This window comes from Drosophila tropicalis, unplaced genomic scaffold, assembly GCF_018151085.1.
Source record: "Drosophila tropicalis isolate 14030-0801.00 unplaced genomic scaffold, ASM1815108v1 contig_859, whole genome shotgun sequence".
NCBI lineage: Eukaryota > Metazoa > Arthropoda > Insecta > Diptera > Drosophilidae > Drosophila > Drosophila tropicalis.
Window position 1 is genome coordinate 7,873,962 of NW_027173353.1, and position 24,163 is coordinate 7,898,124.

General features: G+C 40.3%; 1 protein-coding gene across 1 annotated transcript; it reads right to left on the reverse strand.

Annotated features, from left to right (window-relative positions):
• Positions 1-212: 212 nt before the first annotated feature.
• Delta (neurogenic locus protein delta) lies at positions 213-24,097 on the reverse strand. Its single transcript, XM_068296358.1, has 6 exons — positions 23,024-24,097; positions 15,205-15,516; positions 11,836-11,902; positions 7,625-7,876; positions 4,262-4,313; positions 213-2,902 (listed from the first exon to the last, which is right to left on the reverse strand). Exons 1-6 carry the CDS (start codon positions 23,078-23,080, stop codon positions 1,039-1,041), a joined length of 2,604 nt encoding a protein of 867 aa, XP_068152459.1. The 5' UTR covers positions 23,081-24,097; the 3' UTR covers positions 213-1,038.
• Between the last annotated feature and the right edge of the window lie 66 nt (positions 24,098-24,163).

Sequence of the window (24,163 nt, forward strand, 5' to 3'; positions counted from 1 at the left end):
AAAAATTATGTTTAATGCCCTTTATATATATATATATATCTTTATATATAAACTAATATAGTTGAGATAGTCAATTTTTTAAGTATATATATCCGTTATCAATTATTTATCTGCTTGTGTGTAAGTGTGTCGTCGTATATCGATGTGTGTGTGTGTGTGTCTTATGTTAATATATATATATACAGAATGCTTAGATCAAAAGTTGAGTCTCTCCTTCCTATATACCTAAGCAGCGTCAATGAGGAATTCTTGCTTAATTTAGTTACTAATTTATCATTTATCATTAATTAAATTACATATAAATGTAAACTTTTGTGTCTGTGTGGGTTTTTAATTTGTTTTTTGTTTTCTTTTTTCTTTTTGTGTATTATTTACAATTTCAATAAATTGAAGCAGATTTTTCAGTAACATGCAAAACGTCAGGATAAAGAGAGAAAGATATCATTATCAATTCATTCATTCGATTTGGTCCAATTTTTGTTTAGTTTTTTTTGAGAAAGGGAGTGGGGCTGCTAGGGCTGCTTTGTCTGTGCTTTTTAGTCTTAGTTTAGAGTCGAGCCGCTGGCTAGCATTTTGGTCAAGAAGAAATATACATATATATTTCGATTTAGAGGAAAAAAAAGTTATATCGATATATATAATAATAATTCTCTCAATTAGATCAAAAAGATTTATGAATTACAAACTTTAGGCTTAAGTCAGTTATGTCCTTATCGAATTAACTAATTAAATACAAATAAAAATTCATAAAAATCAAAGCGAATAGTCGTGTCAGTGTGTGTGTTTGTGTGTGTGTGGGTGAGTGAGTGAGTTTTTGCTTGTAGAGAAAGTGTTGAGATATAAAAGTGTTTTTGCTTTTGCCTGTTACACAAAAATTTTATGACGACTAAAACTGCTTCAATCAATCGAGTTAAATCAATCAATTATAGGCCACATATAAATTGGCTCACTTTTGGCGCGTCTCTCCTTCTTCTTCATCTTGTGTCTCTGCAACCCAGTCTTTAGATCTGTTTGTGTTTAGTGGTTTTTGTATTCTTTTTACATATGCGGCGTGCCACAGACCACAGAACGTTGCGTGGTCCCCGCTCCGCTGCCGGTGGCCGAGGCGGCAGCCATCATTTGTGATGAACAGGCACCGGCCACTCCGGCGGCGGCCAATGAGGGCCAACGTTGACTGCAATAGGATCCCTCGCCGAGTACTGAGATCCGTTTGCCCTCGGACGCGCCTGGTGCTCCGCCGCCAGTGGCTCCCACTGCGCCCGTCGTCCCCACTCCGCCCGAGCCCGTGCTGTACTCTTTGGTTGAGCTCGCCGCCACTGCGGCTGCTGCTCCACGCATTAGCGTGGGATCTGTATTTAATTGCTTCTGAGATTTGGCTCGCTGCAGGCCGGGATTATTGATCTGTCCCACGCCACAGAATTCCGAGTTGGCGTTGTTGTCTGCTGCTGCTGCGGCATAGGCATTGGACAGGGCGCCACCATACATCAGGCACTCGTCCGCTGCCGCGGCTGCTGCCGCTGCTGAGGCACAAATGTTGTTCACCGACTTGTCCCAGGTGTTCTTGATGATATTGGGGTTGTTTGTGTTATCAAAGGTCAGGCCGCCGCTGCTGCCACGCTTGACTCCCAGTGTGCCAGCGGATAGACCCACCACACCCACCGAACTGCCATTGTGGTGCATGGTGGCGACTGCATTCTGTTCGTTCTGCTTCCTGGCCTCGGCATCGTCCTTCTCCTGGGCACGCTTGCGCTTCCTCTTCATGCAGAATACGACACAGGCGGCTATCACGGCCACAAGAGGCATGGCCACCGAAAAGATGGCAATTAGCACCACCTGGGCATTGGTTAGGCCGTCGGCACGTGCCTGGGTGGTGGCTCCATACTGATGGGCATCGAAGTTGATTGAATCAAAGGACTCCTCGTCGCACTGCTTGCCCCGATAGCCATTGGCGCAGACGCATTCAAAGCTGTTCACACGATTCATGCAGGTGCCGCCATTGTGGCACGGCAGACTGCCGCACTCGTCGATATCGATGGAGCAATCCTTGCCCGTGAATCCGGGTCGGCAGGTGCATTGGTAGTCATTGTTGAGATTCGTACAGCTGCCGCCATTGGCGCAGGGCTTGGTCAGACAGAGATCGACTTTGTTGCTGCAGCGAGGACCATGGAAACCAGCCACACATTGGCAACGATATTGATTGACCAGATCGATGCAGGTGCCGCCATTCTGGCACTTGTGCCCCTGGCAATCATCGATATTAATCTCACATTTGGCTCCCGTGTAACCGGTGGGGCATGTGCATTGGCCGTTTGTCTGACAGGTGCCGCCATTCTGGCAAGGATTCGGTATACAGTTATCCAAATGCAGTTCACAAGTCGCTCCACTATAGCCACTAGGGCACTCGCATTGAAAACCCTGTTGCTGTTGCTGCTGCTGCTGACTGGTCTGTGCACCACCAATCGGACTGTGGGTAACATTACGGCAGGTGCCCTGATGGCATGGTTTATCCGCACATGTCAATAGCTTCTCCTCGCACATGCGTCCCTTCCAGCCGTTGGGGCAAACGCATTTATAGCCACGTTTAGTCTGCTCATTAATGCAAACGCCACCATTCTGACAGGGTGGAACTTCGGCATCACAGGAATTGATCTCCGTTTGGCAATCGAGCCCAGTGAATCCCGGGGCGCATTTACAGGTGTAGAGGTGTTTTCCCTGGTTGAGGCAGGTGCCACCATTCTTGCAGGGACGATGATTGGTGCAGTAGTTCAGATCCTGATTGCAGAAGAAACCGCCCCAGCCCTCATGACAGATGCAGGTCCACTGTTTGTTGCATGTTCCATGAACACAGCCAGGAAATGGTTCACACTCATTGCACAAGGGTCCCTTCCAGCCCGATTGACAACTGTAAAGAGTGAGAAAAAAGCAAAATAAAATTGTAGTTACATTTCAGAGTGAAAATCTTCAAAATTAATTCTCCCCAAACACACAAATTTTATGCTTGACTGCAGAAAAATGCCAAGTCAAGCCAAGCCAAGCCAAGTCTTCTTCATCAAGTGCAGCAGGCAAAATGTCTTCTTGTCAAACAATTGAAATAAAACGAATATTGCAATAGTCTCCCCCTTTCCCGTCCGTCCCTTTCGGCCCCTTCTTTATCTTTAGATCATGATTCATGCTGATCAAAGAGTATCAAGTCAATGCATTTCTCACGATACGCACTTTTTTTTTGGTTTGCCTTCACCCACAAAAAAACACACACACACACAAGTGAGTAGTTCGTAATAAATTCAAAGCAGGCAACAAGTCAGGGAGACAGTGGAAGAGGTGCAGGGGCAAGGGGTGTTCAATTGATATGCAACAATCGACTTGACTGGCTTGGCCAACATGTGTTTGGCTATGCTTATAGAATTATTAATATATTCCCACCAATTTGCGGGTTTCCAGTTAAAAACAATTTTCAATTGGAACCGATTTCGAATCCAATGATGATATGTGGAATTCCATTTGGCACAATTATCACCACACAGATAAATAGACAGACAGAGAGAGAGAGAGAGAGAGAGAGAGAGAGAGACCACAAAAATGTTTGATTTCCGTTTGTTTGATTTCAATGCATAAATAATGATTTACTTCCTGCCAGCCAGGCCCAGACCCATAACCAGACCCAGGCCAGTGTGTCGATAGATAATCAATTTGAAAAAAACAGCAAAAATCACAATTATATTAGCCTTATATCCCCCTTTACATTCGGTTAAAGTGTTGGGCTCTTTTGGTCTTTGGTCTTGAAATTGTATGCATAAAATATTTGCCAGCGTCGTCAAAAGTGTAGACTTACACCTTCTGTGGGAAATCTTTGTAATTCAATTTGACTACTTTGTCTTCTCCTTTGGCTGTCTGTCTCTCTGTCAGTCAGTCTGTCTGTCTCTCATTATTTAATGTAGTCAAAAAGCAACGACGAATTGTAATGCAAAACCTCGTCAAGCAAATCAAATGACAGAGGCAAAAGAATTTCTTGCGGTTTTTGTTTTTATATTTCTTGTTGTTTTTTTCTCTGCATTTGGAAAAACGTGCACTAAATGGTTGCCCTTTTGCCAAATAGTGAAGATAGAGAGAGAGAGAGAGAGGGGTCAAAAAACAAGTTGCAAAAGGTGTGTCATCATGATGACGACAACAAACACCACTTGACTGAAGTTAGTAACAACTTAAAGGGGGTAAGAGACTCCTCCTAGTCACTTAGTTTGTAGAAAGTTAGATAGATACTTACACGCATTGATTGGGCTTCTCGCAGTGACCATGTTCGCAGCCTTTGCATTTGGCTAAAAAGAGAAGAAAGAAATAGACGGAAAGTTAATTAAAATGTTAATGCCAAAAAAAACAAAAGAAGGCAAAATCTACTTTTTGTATAAATGATTTCCCAACACCTGTCCCCAAAATGAAACAACAAACACCCACTCAAAATAGACAGACAGATAGACAGAGACAACCCACAACAAATACATCTCATCAAATTGAGGCAATTTAAACAAAAATCTCTCGGAGGAGGGCAGAGAAAAACTTTCTTTTTCACGCGTCTGGCAATGAAAAACCTCTAAAAATACGAAACAAACAAAAAAAAAAAACCTAAACTATCTACAATAAAACAAAAGCGCGTGAACAATAGAAGATGAAAAACGTTTAAACACCCAGCAAGAAAGAGAGAGAGAGAGGGAGAGGGATAGAAACAGCCCAAAATGAATCATGGGGGCCAATTGCTTTCAAACTGTAAAGCAGGAATAACTTGTTTCTAAGGCCAAAAAGGAACTACACAAAATGAAATAATCCCATGGCCATGAAGATGGCCAAAGGAAGGAGGCCCCAAAATAAAAAAAAAAACAGAAAGAAAAAGCAAAAAAAAAAAAAAAAAACAGATTCCCAAGCTCTCAAAAGGTTCGACGAAAACTTCGATTGTATTGGAGACAAGGAGCAAAGAATGGGATGGGAGGGAGTTAAGCAGAAGTAGGTGGAGGATGAGGCTGGAGAGCTGCGACTTGGCTGAAGAATGTGGCAAACATGTTTTTTTTTTTTTTTTTTTTTTTTTTGTGTGACGGCGGGCAGGAAGTTGGGGAGTTGCCTGCACACATAGACGAAGGCAAGGCGCAAAAAGGGCCTAGAAGAAAAATCGTGAACACAACTAAAAATGGGCAAGGAAAGAAAGGAACGAACGAACGAAAGAACGAGCAACGTGTAAAGGAGGTGGAGGAGGAGGAGCAAACTCTTTTTTAAACTAAAGTTTCATTCAACAAACGGCAGCAACATTGAACAGCAGCAGCAGCATCAGCAGCCAGGAAAATTGCTAGAAAATCACAAAAACGTGTTCTGGCTCAAGCGGCAGCAGCAGCAGCAGGAGGAGATGCTAGGAGGCGGCTGCTCTTTTAATTCCCCCGCACGCAGATAATATATAAAAGCGTAATATTGGCAATTGCCAATGATTTTTATTACATAGTCGTAGAGTATAGAGTCTGTAGCCAGAAGGAGACGGAGAAGGAGGAGGACATCGAGATTGCCGAGACCGCGAACGAGACGAGAACTCTTTTGAAATAGTTTTCCCCTTTGGAAACCCCCAAGAACTGAAAGTGAGTCTTGTTCTTGTTGCTGTTGTTGAGCTGGTTTAGTAGCCGGCAGCAGGAGTCGACTTCTTGGACTAAAATGTTCTTGAGTGAAGCAGTTCACACGGCCGCGAGCTCCAGATGGAGCTAGAGCACAAAATTGACTTTATAAATTGATAATCTTGTAATGATCATCTTTCATATGCAATGGGAAATTTACTTTCACTTGGACAATTCATAGCAAAACTTCACACGATATTCAGTCCCTTAAATGCAGTTCAGTTCGCAGCTGTTCTTTCTTTTTTTCGGGATAGCATTTCATTCAAAGATTGTTGCAAATAGCTTATTTCCTTAAGAAATTAACTTGACCAACAAAAACGAAAAAGCAAACGCAAAGATCCTCTTCCATTCATACGCACAGTAAAAACAAAAGGTAGACGCAAAAAAATACTAACTAAATGTTCGACCCTTTTTTTGATCTGAGGGTGAGGGTGATTGAGAGAGAGAGAGCGAGGGGGAGAGGTAGGAAGACGAACAATTTTAAAGGAATCGAGCATCAAACTTCCACATGGGCAAACTCTTTGCTTCTCGCACGTTTTGGCTTTTTATTTGTTGCTGCTGGAAAATAATTTTCGTACCAGTGTTCGTGTGTGTGTGTGTGCCTTAATTTAAGCTCATTTTTGCGCATTTAAGTTGAAAATAAAACAACAGCAACAACAGCAGCAGCAGCTGCCTCTTCCTCAGCAGCAACAGGACACAAAATTATCTGACCGAAAAAAAACAAAATAAAAGACAACAGCAGCAACAAGGCCAGAGAGTGAGAGAGAGGGAGGGAGAGAGAAAGACACAGAGAGAGATGGAGCTACGACGTTTAAGGTGTAATCAGGCGATTGCTTGGGCTGCCTCTAAAGGAAGTTCGTTCCTTTCGTCCTCAGCAATGTGAGGCATGCAGACGACCATCAAACAAAGAAGAAGAAGATGATGATGATCATCATCATCATAAGGAAGGTCATCATGATCTTCTGAGCGGCTGCCGTCCAACCACACCTTTTGGTCCGAAAATCCTCGGCTCTTTTCCTTCTTCTACTTTCTGGGAGCCCTTGCACTTGGCGTGGGAAGATTTTTGTGTGTTCTTTTTATTTATCTCTCTCTTTCTCTCTCTCTATCTCTCTGTCTTTTCTGCCTCTTGGGGTTTTGTCTGCTCTGGATTCACAGCTACTACCACAAATAAAAAAGGGCCCAAAATCAGAAGAAAACCGAATCTTTTACGTTTCGCTTTCGGCGGCTGCTGCTACTCTAGTTCGTTAGACGTTTTGTTCTTCTTGGTCGAATGACAAATGACTTTTCCCCCCACAAAGTTTCTATATTTTGTTTCTTTGAATTTCATTGATTTTTAATTTATTTGTTTGATTTTTTTACCCCTACCCCCCTTCATTTCATCTCGCCTTCTAGAGCAAGAAATTTAAATTTTTTGATTTTTCTTCAATTTTTGGGGGGTTTTTTTTTTGTCAACTCATCATCACTTTACGCATTCAAAATAATTACACTTTAATTCGTTAGGCAGCTCCTTTTGCTTTGGATTGGATTGGACTGGATTGGATTTGGTATCTGCCCCCTCTTTTCCTCTCTCTCTGTGTAGTTTTCTTGTTTTGTGTACAATCATCTCATTTGATTTGACAAGCAAGTGATTTTCAATAATAATGAGTTGCCAGGTGAAGTGGTGAGTGGAGGCCTCAAGAAACCCCAACCACTTGACAAAGCAGAGCCTCGGCTCTGGAGTTGAGACTGAGACTGAGACTGTGGCAGAGGCTCGAGCTTAGGCCAGAAGCAACAACAAACAAATATGCCATAAAATGCTTCAAAAAATAACAAGAATTTGTGTATATACATATTTAAGATGGAAGGGTAGTCACCTTTGGGTTTTGTAAGTGACAGTGATATTTTTGTCGACGCTATTGATCTGCCTTTAAAATATTTGCCTCGTTGTGATGTTGGGAAACTAAACTAAAGATTTGTAAACTTTAATCATTTTGACTACTTACGTTTTTCGCAATAATCTCCTTGCCATCCGGTCAAACAGATCCTTTCGCCCGTTTCCGAGCATGTGTAATGGCCAAATGGATCCGCATCATATGGTCGACAAAATTTCACACAACCCTCACCGTAATAATGAGGATCGCAGGTAACACGAAAGTCATATTCAAGCCATGTATATTGTGATTCGGATTTGTTGGTCTTCCATTCGGATGATACTTCCAATACTTGTTGCACCGCCATCCGTTGGATAAGTACATCTGCGGGAAGAGAAAGAGAGGAAATATGAATAAGAGATAAAGATAAAGGCAAAATGTGTGTGAGAACAAGTTTGAAGAGTAGTCGTCGTCGTCGTCGACCGATAGACTAATGAAGATTAATTGGGTTAAGTTAACTCGAGAGATAGAGATAGGCTAGAGAGATGGGCAACAGGGTTGAGATACCGCTGAAGGCTACGACGGCTCGAATCGGAATTTTGTTTTTGGAGGAAAACTCACAAAACTTTAAATGCAACTCAAAGTCTCTCTCTGAGCCGGGGCTAAGCTAAGCTGGTGGAAGTCAAGTGCCGAATCGAGTCGAGCCGTGTTAAGGTATGCAGTCGATCGGGTAGGGTAGCCTTTTAGTTGTTTTTTTTTTTCAGTTTTGTTTCGTTTTATTTTTGGTTTTTGCAATGAAGGAGACACGGGGCTTGGCATAAGGCAGGCAGACCGCCAGCCAACGACAACGACAACGGCGACGACATCCACAGCAAACGAGAGCTCTGTGAGCCATGCATTTTTCAGCTGTTCGAGAGCTGAACCAAGCCGGACCGGTCTTTACTTCTTTTTTGAAAACTATTCGATGCCAACTTCTCTCTCTCCCTCTCGAGAGTGTGTGTGTGTGTGTAGCCACATTATGCCATGGTCTATAAAGTAAATTGCAGGTGCATGACTATTCGAATTGCATGCAGTCAGCCAGCAAGTCAAAGAGAGAGGGAGGGAGATGACGAGTTGGCTTGAAGTTGCCTGGCTGACTGCGGCGGCGGTTTAAGAGTTTTGTTAAGCTTAAAAACAGTCCGTTCAACACATAAATCTCCCGCAATGCCAATGCTCCTCCACCCACTCCCCACTCCCACCCCCTACTTCCCATCTTCTTCCAGAACACTTGGTAGTGAAAATCTTTAGTGGTTTATTTCTAAACTGGCACACCACAACAAAATGTGGAATGCAAATTGTGAAGAGGAGCAGCAGCAGCAGCAGCAAAAAGCAAAAGCGTTAGCCTCACCTCAAGTGAAAGTAAGAAAAGTTAATATGCAATTTTTGATTTACTTTAACCAATCACACAGCAAAGACCAATTATCCATTTGGCTAATGTCAGATTCAATTTATTTATTATTTATTTTGTGTGTGCAACTTGACCAACTGGTTACCCAATAAGTACAGCAAACCAAAATATGGAAATACTTCAAAATATTCACTAATTAATTACCAAAAATATGCGACCGACCAAAAGAATTCTAAGCCAGTTGCCAACTGCTGCCAACTAGACAAGCAGTTTGCAAACGTCGTCGTCGTCGTGTGTGCTTCACCTGTGCGGCGACAACATGGAAAACCGCTCAAATGCAAAAATCGCGCCAAGCAACAACATTCCCCAGCAGGCCCCAGGTAGAGAGATCAGCTTAGAGCCATATTGAATTGTATTTTGGTGGTTTTATTTACATTTGTGCAACACACACACACCGACACACACAAACACACACTGTGTCTTACAGTGAGACACAGACAGACATTGGGGCGATTTGTGGCATGACAGGTTATTAGACGTACCGCAACTTTGACTAGACAACGCACAATTTGCTTGGCCTGTTTGGCCAGTTGTTGGCAGTAAAAAGAAAACAAAAAATTAAAGAAAAATACAAAAATGTATGAAAATTATTATTTTTTCTATAAAATTTGTGAAAATTTGTTTTACTGTCAGCAATTTATGAAAAAAAAAATAACTATCACAAGGAAGTGAAGAGAAAAGTAAGAGCAGCAGGTGACAACTTTCCCCTGTTTTGTGGAAAAAGGCGGAAATCTTATCAACAGTTTTCATTAGGGTTACCAAAATTTGGACAAATTTCCTGACTCTCTTTTTATTTGGTGACTGAGACTAAAAGAATTTTTGAAATAACATTTTATCAAGACACACGACGACGTCAGCGGCAGCAACAAGTTTTGTGGCATCAACGACTCTTTTTTGGCCTGTTGCTGGGTTGCCTCTGTTGCTGTTGCTGCTGCTGCTGCTTTTTCTTGATCCAATGAGTTAAAATTAAAAGATAAGCATTTTAACAACATTACCCCAACAACAACAACAACAACAACAAGAACAACATCAACGTGCAACTAACAACTTTGGCATTGGCAGAGATTAATTGGTAGGTAGGGATAGGTGCAAAAAAACAAAAACCAAAACAAAAAAAGCGAAACGAAAAAGAGCCAAGCTAAAATCTTAAGAGGCCCATGAGTTGAAAGATTTCTCGACGCATCACACAAGAAGAGGCCAAGAATCACCTTGCACGACGACAACGACTTGAGTTGAGTTGGGATTCAGATTCAGATTCAGAATCTTGCCTGTTGGCTGTATGCTATATGCCCCAAGGCAAAGAACCTGGCGAAAAGGTCGAAGTATACATACTTCCTCCTCCAAGCTCCACCTTCTCATTCTCCCTGTGATGCGTGTTCTCCCTCTCTCCATCTCCATCTCGCTCTCTCTCTCTCTCTCTGTCTCGCACGTCTTTTATGTAATTTATGTTAAATGAATATAACAAAACTTAAGAAAAAGACTTAAACTTGTTGGGTAGACAGGCGTAAACTTGTCTGCCGTCTAAAGTATGCGGGAGATCGTTGGGATTTTTTTTTCCTTTTCTTTTTTTGCCACCGCCTCAGCCCGTTGCATTCCTTTTTCTTTTCGTTTGGCTGTTGTTCCCTTCGTTAAATAATGAAATTAATCCTTGACAAGCGAACGGTGCGACGGCAAGTGGAGCTCAACTAGAAATCTGGGCACAAAATTGAATTGAAAATTGCAATTGTGGGGGGGCAAAATCACCGATAAAGATAAAGATCTATTAGACTGGTACTTGAAAATTAGCTTGTTGCAGCAATCCTCGGGAATCCTCGTTGCCTCAGCAGGATGCCAATCTGTACACACACACACACAAAGGCTGCAAAACAATTAAAATTCCTTCAAGGAATAGGCCAAGAGCTAAGAATAGACAAAAATATACAGACAGGCAAGTGTGTGGTGGGGCAAGGGGCAGAGAAAAATGCTCTTCTTCTCTTTCTTGATGTTGATGAGCAGAAGAAGAAGGTTGAGGTGAATTCTTTTGAAAAAAAAGTTCATAAATCGTGAAAGAAAGTGCAGGTAGATAGCCTACAAAAGAGTAGCAGGTAGCCCCCCGTAAAACTAATAATATTCTGTGGGAAAATTACCCAAAAGTGAGCTGGAGCTGGAGAGAGATTAGTAATACCCAAGGCAAATGAAGAAAAAGAAACCTGCTTTGATAAACAGATAAAAGACAAATCTGGTTTTCGGATTTCCTTTCATGTGTCCTTGCTGAGACTGTGAGACTGTGTGTGGTTCTTCTCCAGCCCGATCGATCTGTTTATCTACCTTACAGATCGGTAGTTGTTGCATTGTTTTCAAGATGAATTACACAACACACAAAAACATACACGATCTGTAAATTCCTTCAACTAAATTGCAATTCGTGATATGGCCAACGACACAAGCCAAAATCGAAGTTGTACTTGAAACTAAATGAGTTCTGGGGGGAGCCGAGCCGAGCCAAGCCAAGCCAAGCCAAGCACTTCCGTTCGTTTAAGGCAGACAGACAACAAAGGCGACAAAGTCTGTCTGAGGTTTATCCCTGAACGCAAAAAAAAAAAGAAAACAGGAGACAGGAGAAGAAGGGAATTTAAAACCGCTCAATGTGCCGGAAATCTTACACACACACACACACACACACACACACTCATACAGAGTGAGATAGGGTAGTGTTGTTAGTTAGCGAAACTAGAACTTTTTGAAAAGGTATCAAATAACAGGTTAAGCCAAAAAAGACGACACATTTTTTGATCGTGTGGCTGTTGATGATGACAGCTTTCAATCGATCACTCACTCACAGGAAGCAGGATATAGCCCACAAAACCAAAAAATTGTTGTCTTTAGGAAGTAATTAATTCATAAATTGTCAACTTACTGTTTGAGGGAGCATTTCCACTGTTATTCGTATCATGCCAGGCCTCGACGATCAATGTGAAGGTGCCCTGTAAGAGAAAAAGAAATAAAGTTAAAGAAAGTTGTCTTTTTTTAGTTATCAAAACGGGAAATTGAATTCAAACAAGGAAATCATCTTCATTTTCGTTTAGGTTCCAGATATCAATCGACGTGTGTATAACTAATTTTCTTGGTCTTCAATCTACTTAAATCCCACCACATCACATCAACAGCAATTCACAGCTTTGCGCTATTTGGGAGTAGGCTCATTATAAAAAGATTATGACAGCATTGCAGCAAACGTGTTTCTTGACGCCCACTAGCAGCTACTCCACTCTATTGAGTGGATGCATTCAAAACTAATGCAATCGAAATGTAAATGGCAGTGGCAGTAACCGCGGCTGAGCCATTTGAAATGCAAATCCATTTGCTCAGCACACACACACAGATGACAGAGCTCGCCCTCAATTCACACTTGATTACAAATGCAACAAACACACATACATATAGTAACTGATAGTGGAAAAACCGGCAGAGATGACACAAAAATCCATGAAAATGCAACATGGTTGCATGGCTGCTGCAGAGGTGGTGCCTGCTTGCCTCTTGTTGGGCGTTGTTGCGTTTTGGCCATTGCATGTAAATGACTAATTTTCTGGTGTCTATAACTTTCGATTTTGCGTAAAATAAGTGTGTGTGTGTGTGTGTGAGTGTGTGGGTGGAGGTGGAGATGTAGAATTAATTTTTGTTGATAAGCCAATCCGCCGATTGATTGCATAACGGCAAATGACTGACTCCAAATCCCAACTCCGTTTTTGCCTCTCTGTGTGACAGACATTGAAAATGTATTTTATTTACTTTTTTGCAATTTTCTTCTGTGTGTTTGAGTGTGTGTGTGTGTGTTTTATGGGCACGACAGGAAACAAATCAGACATAGATGATCAGCAGCAAACAATGGTTAAATGAGTAGCAACTACAGCAGAAAGGTAATAATACTCAATGCAGAAATGAATTGAAATGATTGTCGATCGTAAAAATTATTTGTCTACAAAAAATGGCAAAATTTAACTGCAAACTGTTGCTGCTGCTGATTTTAATACAAGTTCTATATGCATTTTAGGAAAAATTATCATAACGAAGTCGCCGTTTCCCTCTGTTAGTTACTCTGTATATCATAAGGAGGACGCGGACTCCAAAAATAACTAAATGAGCAGACGACAACGACGACGACGACGACGACGATGCGGATGACGCGTAGTGAATATCGCGTGCGGCGGTGCTGTATATCAACGTCAATATCAAAAGGCAGAAGCAGCACATAGGGTGAAGTGCATGCCAAATGCTGCAACAAACATAGGGCGCAAGCAGGAGTAGGAGTGGTAGTCACCGTGCACGTAGCAACAACAAGACACAAAGACAAGAGACAAGACAACAGGACAGCAGAAAAGAAAAGACAGACAGACAGACAGACAGACAAAAGTAACAAAGTTCAATACAAGAGAGAGACAGACAGACCGAGTAGAAGACGCTCCGTGCGTTGTCAATGCTGAGATGTTGCTTGACTATTTTTAGGCACTGTGTATCTGTCTGTGTGTGCAATGCAGAAGAGGGCGATGCCAATGCCCAAACCCAACCGATCTCCCTCCGCCCTCAAGTCACCCAACCCATCCACATCCACATCCACATTTTCTTTGCTTTATTCTCCAACTGTTGCCTTGCCTTTAATTAAGTGCAACATTAAATTAGTTGCCTAGTCTAGAGAAGTCTAGTCGTTGTTACTATAATTAAATTTATAATTTGACCTAGAAATATTTAAAGTTGAAAGTGCGCCCGACACACACACACACACACACCACATTCAGAGGGGAGAAAACTATTTTTAAGCACTAGAGCAGACAGAAATAGTAAGTCTCTAAAAGGGGAACTAACTAAAGGCACGCGCTTTTCTTTTACATTTGTTACTAATTGTTTTTGTTTTGTTTTATGCATGTTTTAAGCAATATTTTCAACATTTTTCTGTCCGCACTTTGTATGCTAAAATTTACACATTTCACGTGCCAAACTCAACCTACCACCATGAGCCGATCCAACTGCGGCTGCGGCTGCTGCTGCTGCCCCCTAAGGCAACTCAGCGGGTCTAGCATGACTTTGCCACTTTTAGCGGCAGCCAAAGAACGCGCATGGTAATGATAATAATAGTGACGTTGCACATGCGCGCAACAATTAGGAAGTAAAGTGTCTATGAAGGCACCCAGGAGACGGGTCACAAAAACCTAGAGAGGGTGACAGAGCGACCAAGAGAGAGAGAGAGAGGGGGGAGGAAAACACCCCTTAACGCACACGCTGCGGGCATACATAGAACATCTATTGTGGTGGTATATAATATCAAAAGTCGTTGGAAAATACGTTACAAACAACAAAATTGCTGTGGTTGTTGTTGTTGAAGAGCTTGAGTAACTTCCCATATATCCAAGGTAAAAATGTTCATTCTCTTTCTCTGCGCTACTCAGCTGTGTGTGTGTTTTTTTGTTGTGGGGTGGCTCTGGCAGCGTTTCTTTCGTCGTAATAATAATTAAGAAATGCAAGGGGCATGCCACATGCCGTTCCTTCTCTCCGCCGCTCATCATGAATAAAGAAGAAGTACGATATATATATATATTTCTTAGCCAGTCGAGCATAAAACCCAACCAAACATAAAAAAACAGAAGAAGAAACGAAACGTTGAAAGATATAAAAGAATGTGCACAGGCGCTGTGTGGCTGTTGCAAGTATTTCAAATTTCAGCAATTTATTGAGCCCACGTGCGCATAAATAACCGCAGAAACGAAGCACGGGGTGTATATCTATCTATTCAAAACTGTACAAGTCCAAGTTGTCCAAAAAATCTCCAATTGAAAAAGGTGCCTTACTCGATAAAGTCAAGTCTCTCTTTCTCTCTGTCTCCCTCCCTTGCGCAAAGTAACGACAATTTTTAAAGCAGGGGTTGATAAAGCGCTAGCGCACGCGTTTCCAGCGCATACTTTTAATAGCCGACAGATGTTTTGTCAGCGCCAACAACCCTCAACAAGGACACGGCGCACACTCAGCGGATACAGCGAGAGAGAGAGAGAAAGGGCATAGGGCTAGGCTATAAAAAGCCCAAACAAATTAGCAAAGATGCCGCATCAGAGAGCAAAATGCGACAAAAAGACAGCAGCCAGAACCAGCCGGAGGAGGAAATTGACGGGCGTCTTTCTCGTGGATACATCTCCCCACACATCGAGACTTCATATTTAGGGCCACAACTAAATTTAGAACTTATCGCGAATGCTCAAATATCTGTTTGCTGACATGAGAGAGTGATTCTACTTACCGGCCAGGAGAATGTGAATCCAAATTGTATGGGATTCGAGAATCCTTTATTTTGATAGCTCTGCGCATCGGTTAGATTAACCGAATTTTCACCCAGAACCGGCGTTACGACATCACCGTAGGTACACTGTGATGTTGTATCAATTTTCGCTTGATAATGCTTCAAACAGACGCGAAACCGCGTTTTGCATGTACCCAGACACTTGGATGTCGCCGCATCCGTTTCACCGCTACAGCAATGTCCTTCATTATCACGACCGTTCTCATTGCTAAAGTATTTCAAACGCAATTCAAAATTGCCAGTACTGTGAACCTGCAAAGACACAAAAAGAAAGGATTTTGATTAGTATAAAGCGTCAAAGACAATCAAATTAAAATGCAATTCATTAAAAATCAAATAATAAAAAAAAGATCCCAAGAAAAGAGAGAAGGAGACGAATAAAGAATGCAGCTCCCCAAAATGACAATAAATCTTTTTGTCGTTTTCGTTGTTGTTGTTGTTGTTCGGTTTTTGTTTGTTGTTTTATGGCAGCTTTGGTATTTCTTTTGCAGAGGAATTTGCACCACACAAAAACGAAAAAAAGAACTTCAACTTAAAGTCGGGTAGCGCAGTTTAAAAAGAGACCCATGCAAAGGACCTGGAACTGGAAACAGGCTTATGAAATATTAAGAGTCAACCGAGACAGAACCGAAAAATAATATCGGCAGCATGACAAATGCACAGCAAGCGGTCGCTTTTCGACGGTCGCCTTTTTTTTCGCTGTTCGTAATAAATTCTGCTTCGTTTGGCCTGGCTTTCAAGCTACGTTAACCTGTGATCGACTTTCGTTTTAAAGCGCCGCCGCCAGAAACACAGATCAGAAAACGTTTCGACGAATATATTTGCATATTTTTGCTTTAGCCAAAAATTAGTTTTGATAGTCATCTTGTCATAAATTTCTCAATTAATTTTGCGTTTTACGACTCTCACACAAGAGGTGTTAGCAGAAAAAATGGGTCAAAAACTAAATGGTTTGACTAAAATGTTTCCTAAAGGAAAACAAAAATCATTCTATAGAACCCTATTTTGACAGCTGGCCGAGGAAGATGACTAAACTTTAATTGTAAAGCCATAAATGGTGACATGAAATCATCGAGTTGCCTTTTAACAAGTCAATGCCCAAAAATAGGTGTGCTAGAGTTATTGCTCTGATTATTATTATTATTATATGTAGTATAGTAGTTGCTTGGCCCGTTTTCTATAACTGTTCGGCAATTAACATTTTACCAACAACAACAACAACGTCAACAAGTGGAGTAAAGTGAAGTGAAGCTTGTTAAAATGACAATTTAATTGTTAACAAGACATTGTGAGCTCACTCACTCACTCAGTCAGCCAGAGATTTGCTCCACATGTGGCTTGAGAAGGTAGATGCTTGATCTTTATTTTCCCCCCTCTGGTTTATTTAGTTTTTTGTAAGTTTGTTTGTGTCTTCGCATCTACTGGAGTCTAGAGAGCGAACATGGGTGTTTAATTGCTCAATTAAGTAGAAGTAGTGAAGTGCGCGCGTTTCAGATGCTGTTGGAGCTAAGCTCCAATTTTTAGCCCCAACCCCAAACAAGCCAACCAACTTAGGGCTCAGCAGGTGTAAGCCACACAAAAAGGGACCGAAAGAAGAATGAAAAAAAAAAGAAAGAAAAGAAAAACTGTAGCAAAGCTGCTTAACTATGATTTAATGGCGCTAACATTGTTGAAAAAAGACTTTTGTAATTGCAGAAAGAGAGTCAAGTGGAAATTGAGTGATAAAAAATGTGTCAAGTGTTGGAAAATCACTTATACATCAAATAGGAGAAAAAATACTCCATTCGAATACTGAAATGCAAAAACGAAAGACTTAGGCAACAAACTGCATAAGAAGCAGCAGCAGCAGTAGAAGTCCAAAAAGAAGAAGAAGGAGGAGCAGGCACAGACGACAAGGGGCAACAACAAGAACAACAACAACAAAACGTGTATTAATAAGCAGCAGGCAACAAAAATAACACAAAAACAAAACGAACGCAAAAAAGCAACAGCAGCGCTGCGTCGCCATCGCCGTTGACGTCAGCGTCAGCGTCAACTTCGTCGGCAACAGGCAGTCGAAGAAGAAGCAAGAAAAACGTTGAAGAAGAAGAAAGAAAGAAAAAAAATGTACAAGTAAAACCGAATTGTTTCCCACGGCATACGATTTTGCCGGTCAACATTGATGGTTAAAACGAACGAAACGAACGAAGCGTCAAAGCGTCGGCTCGCCGAACGACGAACCAAACACAAAAGGTGCGGTGAGCTGAGGTAAGGTGAGGTCGAGTGGCAGAGGGGGTTAAAAAAGGTGTAAGCGAACGCCAGGTGAAGAAGCGGCGGCCACTGCAGTGCAGCCATATTGAAAGAGACATAGAGAGAGAGAGCACACCCGAGAGAGCGAAAACTGAACGGCTTATGAGCCCCAAAGCTATAACAGTCCCTCCAGTACCAAATGTCCCCGGTCGACAATGTCGCCGCATCGTCGACTATACCGAAGTCGGCAGAATTAAATTCTGCCGGCGTCGACATGCAAAGACCAGCCGACGGTGCCCGAACTATCCAATGTCGTCATCGAAACACTTCGGCTACCGAAAAGAGTTGAGCAAACACAATTTCTTGAAAAAAATTGCCACAAAAAAAAAAAAAGGCAAGAATAGGAAAAATGCAGCATAAAATAATATTTATTTTCATGACGGCTTTTCCATACCCTTGTTACTTATGGATGAGGAAAAAATTTGAACATTATTACCATATATGTATGTACATATTATTTTTATATATATATAAATATATACATAATTTGTCAATAACTTGTTACTTATACATAAATTGATCATTAAATAAGCATGTTTTTTTTATGTGAAACATATGTAAATTTCACATAATTTTACATGCATCGTCGGTTATGGCCAAGCATATTCTGTGTTTTCGGCACGCGACAAAAAGGAAGACAAAAACAACAAAGTTCAAACGGGACATTGCATTGTTGTTTTTATTTACCATTTCGGCACGCGTCGCTTTGTAATTTTCGTTTCTCTTTGCATTTGATTTAAATTTGCGTACAAGACAGTTGTCAAAGATTTCAGTGTGAAAGATTACAGCGAAAATATTTAAATTATTAAAAATTTATAAAGGTAAGTTTGCATGCATTTCAAAATAATTCAAATAAAGTTTCTAAATTTTAAAAATAGAAGTGACAAATTTGAATTTTTTATGTTGCAGATGTCTCAAGGAGTACAGCCAGCGGCATTAGAAGATACATAATTTATTGTTTATGTTTATTGTTATACCCTTGCTGTTAAATAAAAATTTAATAAATGAATAAATTAATAAAAAGAAAATTTTGTATTTTGTATTTTATTTTTGTATGGACAACACTATCGACATTTAATGTAATTGTCGATGGAACGTCCTCTGAAGCGCATTAAAAAAAGTCTCACCGACCAACGGTCGACATTTAACGCAATTGTCGATGGAACGTCCTCTGACGCGCATGCAAAGAAGATCCGTCGATCAACAGTCGACATTCAAAGCAAATGTCGATGAAACGTCCTCTGACACGAACGCAAAGAAGACCTGCCGACGTACCGTCGACGTTCAGAGGAAATTTCTTTGCAAATGTCCCTCAATACATTTTCGAAAAACCATCCGCGGACATACCGTCGACTATGTCGCTCAGTTGTCTTGATTGTCCTTATTGCTAGGCCATCTAATGTTAAATGTCGCCGCAACTTAAATGAGCGTGTCGCCGCTATGTCCCCCAAGACATCGGACATGTCCCCGGAAACTCGACGGAGAGTCTCCGCAGACACGAACTGCAGGGAGTTTAACACACACTCACACAGCGTGAAGGGGGAGCTCACCTAGCGTGTGTGTGTGTGTGTGTCAGCTGGTGGTGGTGGACAGAGAGAGAGACTCACGAAAGAGCAGCATAAAAAGAGCAAAACGTGACTTAAAAGTGAATTGGAGTTGGAGCTGCTGGAGAAAAAAAACAAATGCAGCTGGCGCTGAAGGAGAGCCAAAGCTTAAGAGCAACAAAAAAACTAGTTTTTTCATTTCAACGGCGCTTTGAAGAAGAGCAAAAATATGCGCAAAAACACACACACACATAAAAGAAGGCAAAGACGAAGAATTAATAGATGATCAACTCGAAAAAAAAAACTCCAACTTCAAACTGAGATGCGTCTGAATTAATAAACGAAACGAAACAAAAGAAATGTTAGAAAAAGCATTAAGCGGAAGGAAGGTTAACAGCAACAACAACACAACAAAATAAAAGGTGGAAAAAAGTAAATACAGTGGGCCCTTCTCCATCGCCCCGCCACCAACTAATGAAGAAGGCAAGCAGGGCCAACATTATTTTGATATGCAACAGACACACAAAAAATGAAACACAAAAAAACCATAAAAAAGTAGCTAAATGTTTTACAACGAATTTAAAAATATCCTATAAATAAAAAAGGTGGGAAGCTTAAGAGGGGAAAGAGGCACACCTTTAGGTAAAAACAATTACAGGTAATAAGCAATTTCTCTTGCCACAATCTCAATCTCTTGGGCAGAGTATTTAAAACCGAAAACTAACCAAAAATTAAAGCGAAACAAACAAAACAAAGGCGCAGCAGACCCCACCACTATAAAACGTTTGTCAAAATATAAACAAAACAAAAACTAAAAGAAACGAAGAAAAAAAAAGCAAATCAATTTGCATAACACACGAAACATTTTCTTAGTTTTGTTGTTTTTCTACGTTTGGTGGGAAAAATTGAGTTAAAAGTGCAACCACAAAACGTTTATTTTTTTACATTTGACACCAATTTGAAGAGACTTCAATTTGATTTTCTCACAATGTGTTTGCTTTTTTTTCTTCTTTTTTGACAACCAAATGTTAACAATTCACCAAAAATTTGGAGGGAAAACGATTGTGATATTTTCCAAACAAACACCAGGCTAAAGGCAATTGCCAATAATGCGCCTAGAGGTATGCTATTCATTTTTTGAGAATTTAGATTTTTCTATTTAAGTTCCCAAAAGAGAGAAGAACACACACTTGTTTCGCTTTATTTGTTTTTTGCCTTCAACTTTGAACTTTAGTACGCTTGAAAAACTAACTAGACCCAAAAAGGCAAACCCAAACTATCCCAAGCCCTAGCACTGCTGTGGACCCTAGAGACAGGCAGGCAGACAGACAGACGGACAGAGAGAGACACTTGTTAAAGTGTTAGAAAATAGTGCGTTGCATTGTTTACCTTTTGCTTGACTCAGTTTGTTGCTGCCTATCCAGCTAAAAAGCTCTGGTTGGGGGCCTCTTTCTTTAGGGTACTGCTATTTTTACTGCGATCACTCAGGCCTGACGCGACTAGTTAAGACGGCCCCCGCCCCAGCTCCAGGTGCCCCTCTTGGCACTTTTTTTTTGCCATTTTGTTGTGTCTTCCACGTCAACTTACGTTGACTGACTGACTGACTGACAGTTTGATGTTGTGGGTTAACACACACACACATAACACAAAGGAGACATTAAAATGTATGAAAAACATACACATGGGCACACGCATTTTTAGTCATCTAACTTTTGAGTTGTAATTCTACTTTTCCTACTCTACACAGGTGTTTGTTTAGCTATCTTTTTCCATTACTTCTCGTTTTTATTTTTTTTTTGCTATAGCTTTTCTTCTAGTTATTGTTGTTGCTGCTTGGCCTTTTGCCACTGAAAATGTTGTTTATTAATCATTTAAATTCATCATCATAATCAACCGTTAACAACGGGCTTGGGAAACGACACACACACACACACACACATAGACCCAAACAGTTATAAGCGCAAGTGAATCAGCGTGCGTGTGGGAGTCTCTTCTCTCCTTCTGCTGCTCCTCCTTCTCTTTGAATTTCTAAATTGCAATTAATTATGTTATGAAGACGAAAAAAAGAAAAGGGGAGACGACTCCGTCATTCACTCACTCACTCTCTTACCCATTTCATTCATTCATTCCTCAAGTTCTGTCCACATGCTCAATGTTAATATGAAAATTGCATAAATGCAAAAACATAATAAAAATGCACGAGAACGAGACAAAAACAACGCGACGACATGCAGAGTAGAGTAGAGTAGATGATGATAGGACAAGACACTTCACTAAGAATTACGGTTATTTGATAGTCAAGTGAAATAAAAGCACAGCAGGAGAGAGAGCAAGAAATACAAAAGGGAGATAGGAAACCACAAATTGTCAAAAATTATTATACTTCTGCGAGATTCTTAAACTTTATTGAAGAATAAATACTTTTGACGGCAAATTTTAGTTGCAATTTTCAGAAATTGAAAAGAAAGTCGAAAATTCATTTAAATTAGTCTCTAGTAAGTCAGATTTTGGAAAAAAAGTCGAGGATTTTCTAAAATATTTAATGAGTCACTGTTCTTTTTTAGAGATTTTTTCTGCGCGGTTTTTATAGTCTGTCTGCCTGGTGTGTCCAACAGCTGCACTTGAAATTTTCAGCTGTTCGGCCAGCAAAGCAAACTGTAGGCCGCAGGAGGTTTCCAGACGTGTGTAACGCTGTTAAAATTAGCAACTAAAAAAAATACATACGTAAAGTAAAGCACGCAACAATATGCCAAAGTTAAGGGCGAAGGAACAAGAACAAAAACATGCAGAGAGAACACTCCGCATGCAATGCTGGAGGAGTTCTCCTGTCACAAGGGATGCTGGCGTGAAAGATCAATGAAAGGCAAACAAGAACAAGAAGAAAAGAAGGAACCAACTAAGATGAGCAAGTGAAGCTGCTGCTGCTGCTGCTTTTTTTTGCGAAGGAGGTGGAAGATCTCTCTCTGCGCATGTGTCGTCGACTTGATGGTTGACCTACGCAGAGTATTAAAATGCACAAAAAAAAAAAAAAAAAAAAACAACAAAAACAAAAAAAAAACGAAATATGCCACGGCAGATGTTACCCATGCCCCCAGCAACAATATGTGCATTAAAAGTTTCATGTACATACATATATATATTGAAATCGAGTAGCTTATAGTATTTTTGGAAGGCATGCGCCGTTGGTGGTAATTTTTTTTTTGCTTTTTTGGAATGACCTGGACCTGTTTGCCGTAAAACTAGTTTCCTCCTCTCCATCTGAAACGACCCTAAAAGGGTGCAAGCAACCCCTCTATAAATATATTGTATGCCCGTGGATTTGCTCAGCTGACAGAGGAGGTTCTCATATTACGCTCTCTAAGCAATTGTGGAACAAATGTTGGAAAATTGTAAACCACCACAGAAAACGACTAACAAAAAAAAATATATATATTAGAAAATATGGCACATTTTTCTCACTTTGGAGGAAATTTTTGTATAAACTAAAGCTATTTAGTAGCCCAAGTAATAGTGAAATTTGGTAAAGCAAAAACTGACAATTAAGTCCATGAATTAATTTCTTAAACTTTAATCTTGTTTTGACTGCATATTTCTAGAAATCTGTATAATTATAATCTATTCTATTTAACATATGCAATCCGATTTTGATAACAAAAATACTAAACTTTAACCTTGCATATTCCTAGAAATCTGTATAATTAAAATCTATTCTATTTAACATATGCAGTCTGATTTTGATAACGAAAATACATATATTCCAAATACAAGTCTTTTTAAATTATCGCGGGCTACCGCCACCCAATGCAATTTTTGGGGCAATCTGGCAAGGCTTTCATCACTTGTCCTCTCGCTCGCACGCATGCGTCTTTTCAACATTAATTGGGCGGAAGGGGGAATTTGTTTAAACTAATTCGCGGAAAACTCACCTGCACAATAACTGTGAAGCAAATGAATGCGGTTAATAAACATTTAATCCAATGCATGTTTATTGTTTTTGTTGGTGTTTTTTGGGTAATAAATTAGTTTTAAATTGTGTGTGTAGTTGTAGTTGATGTTGTTGTTTAGTGTAATAATCCTCGTGAAATTTATTACCAAAAAACCAACGAATAAGTTGTTAAAAAAAAAAAGAAACTTTTAGTGTATATTTTCCTTTTCTTTTTTGTTTTTGGTATTTTGTATTTTGTTGTTTCTCTCCTTTCTTCCTCGTGGCGTCCTCTTCGTTCTAACTGCGGCACATGGTTTTGCAATTAGTTGTTGTTGTTGCTGTTGCTGGTGGTGCCATTTGTTGTTGTTGATGATGCTTTTCTACACGTGCACGCGCCACATTGTTTTTTATGCAAAAAATTGGAAAAAACACACAAAAATACACACTTTGCGTATTCCTCTTTGGGCTTCTTTTGCCTTGCTTATTCTCACGCACAGCACCAAAAAAACCTAACGGTGTTTATGGCTTATTACAACAAAAAAAAGAAATGCCGCCAAAGACGGCAACTTTTTTTCTTTTTTTTTTTTTTTATTATTTATATTTCTTGAACTATTTAAAATAGACACTTTTAGAACTCATGCAATATTCGTCGTGTGGATTTTCGATTTATACAAAATATTTTCGAATATTTGGAAAATTGTTGTATTTTCCTTATTTCTTGATTTTAATTTTCTTCACTTTTGCTTTTGTTCACTTTATTCTCATGTTGCACATCCGAATTTGTTGTTCTTTGCAATTGCATTTAATTAAATGCCGCGCGCGTTTTTGTTTAATATTTTGAATGCAATTTATTTTTTATTTATTTCTAATATGGAGAGAGAGTAGCCGCGCGCACGTCCTTACTCCATGAGAATCCGTTACAATATATTTTTGTATTTTCGTATTTTTGAAATATGTATTGAAATATTTGAAAATTCGCTTTCATCAAGATGTTGCGGAGCCGCGCAGTTTTTACGAAAATTTAAAATAAATTCATCCGACACCACGTCCGCTCACCTCGAAATTCAAATTTACACTCGCCGTGAAATTCGCCAATTCGCCTTAGCTGCGCACTCGCCGTTAAATGTTGCCCATTCGCCTT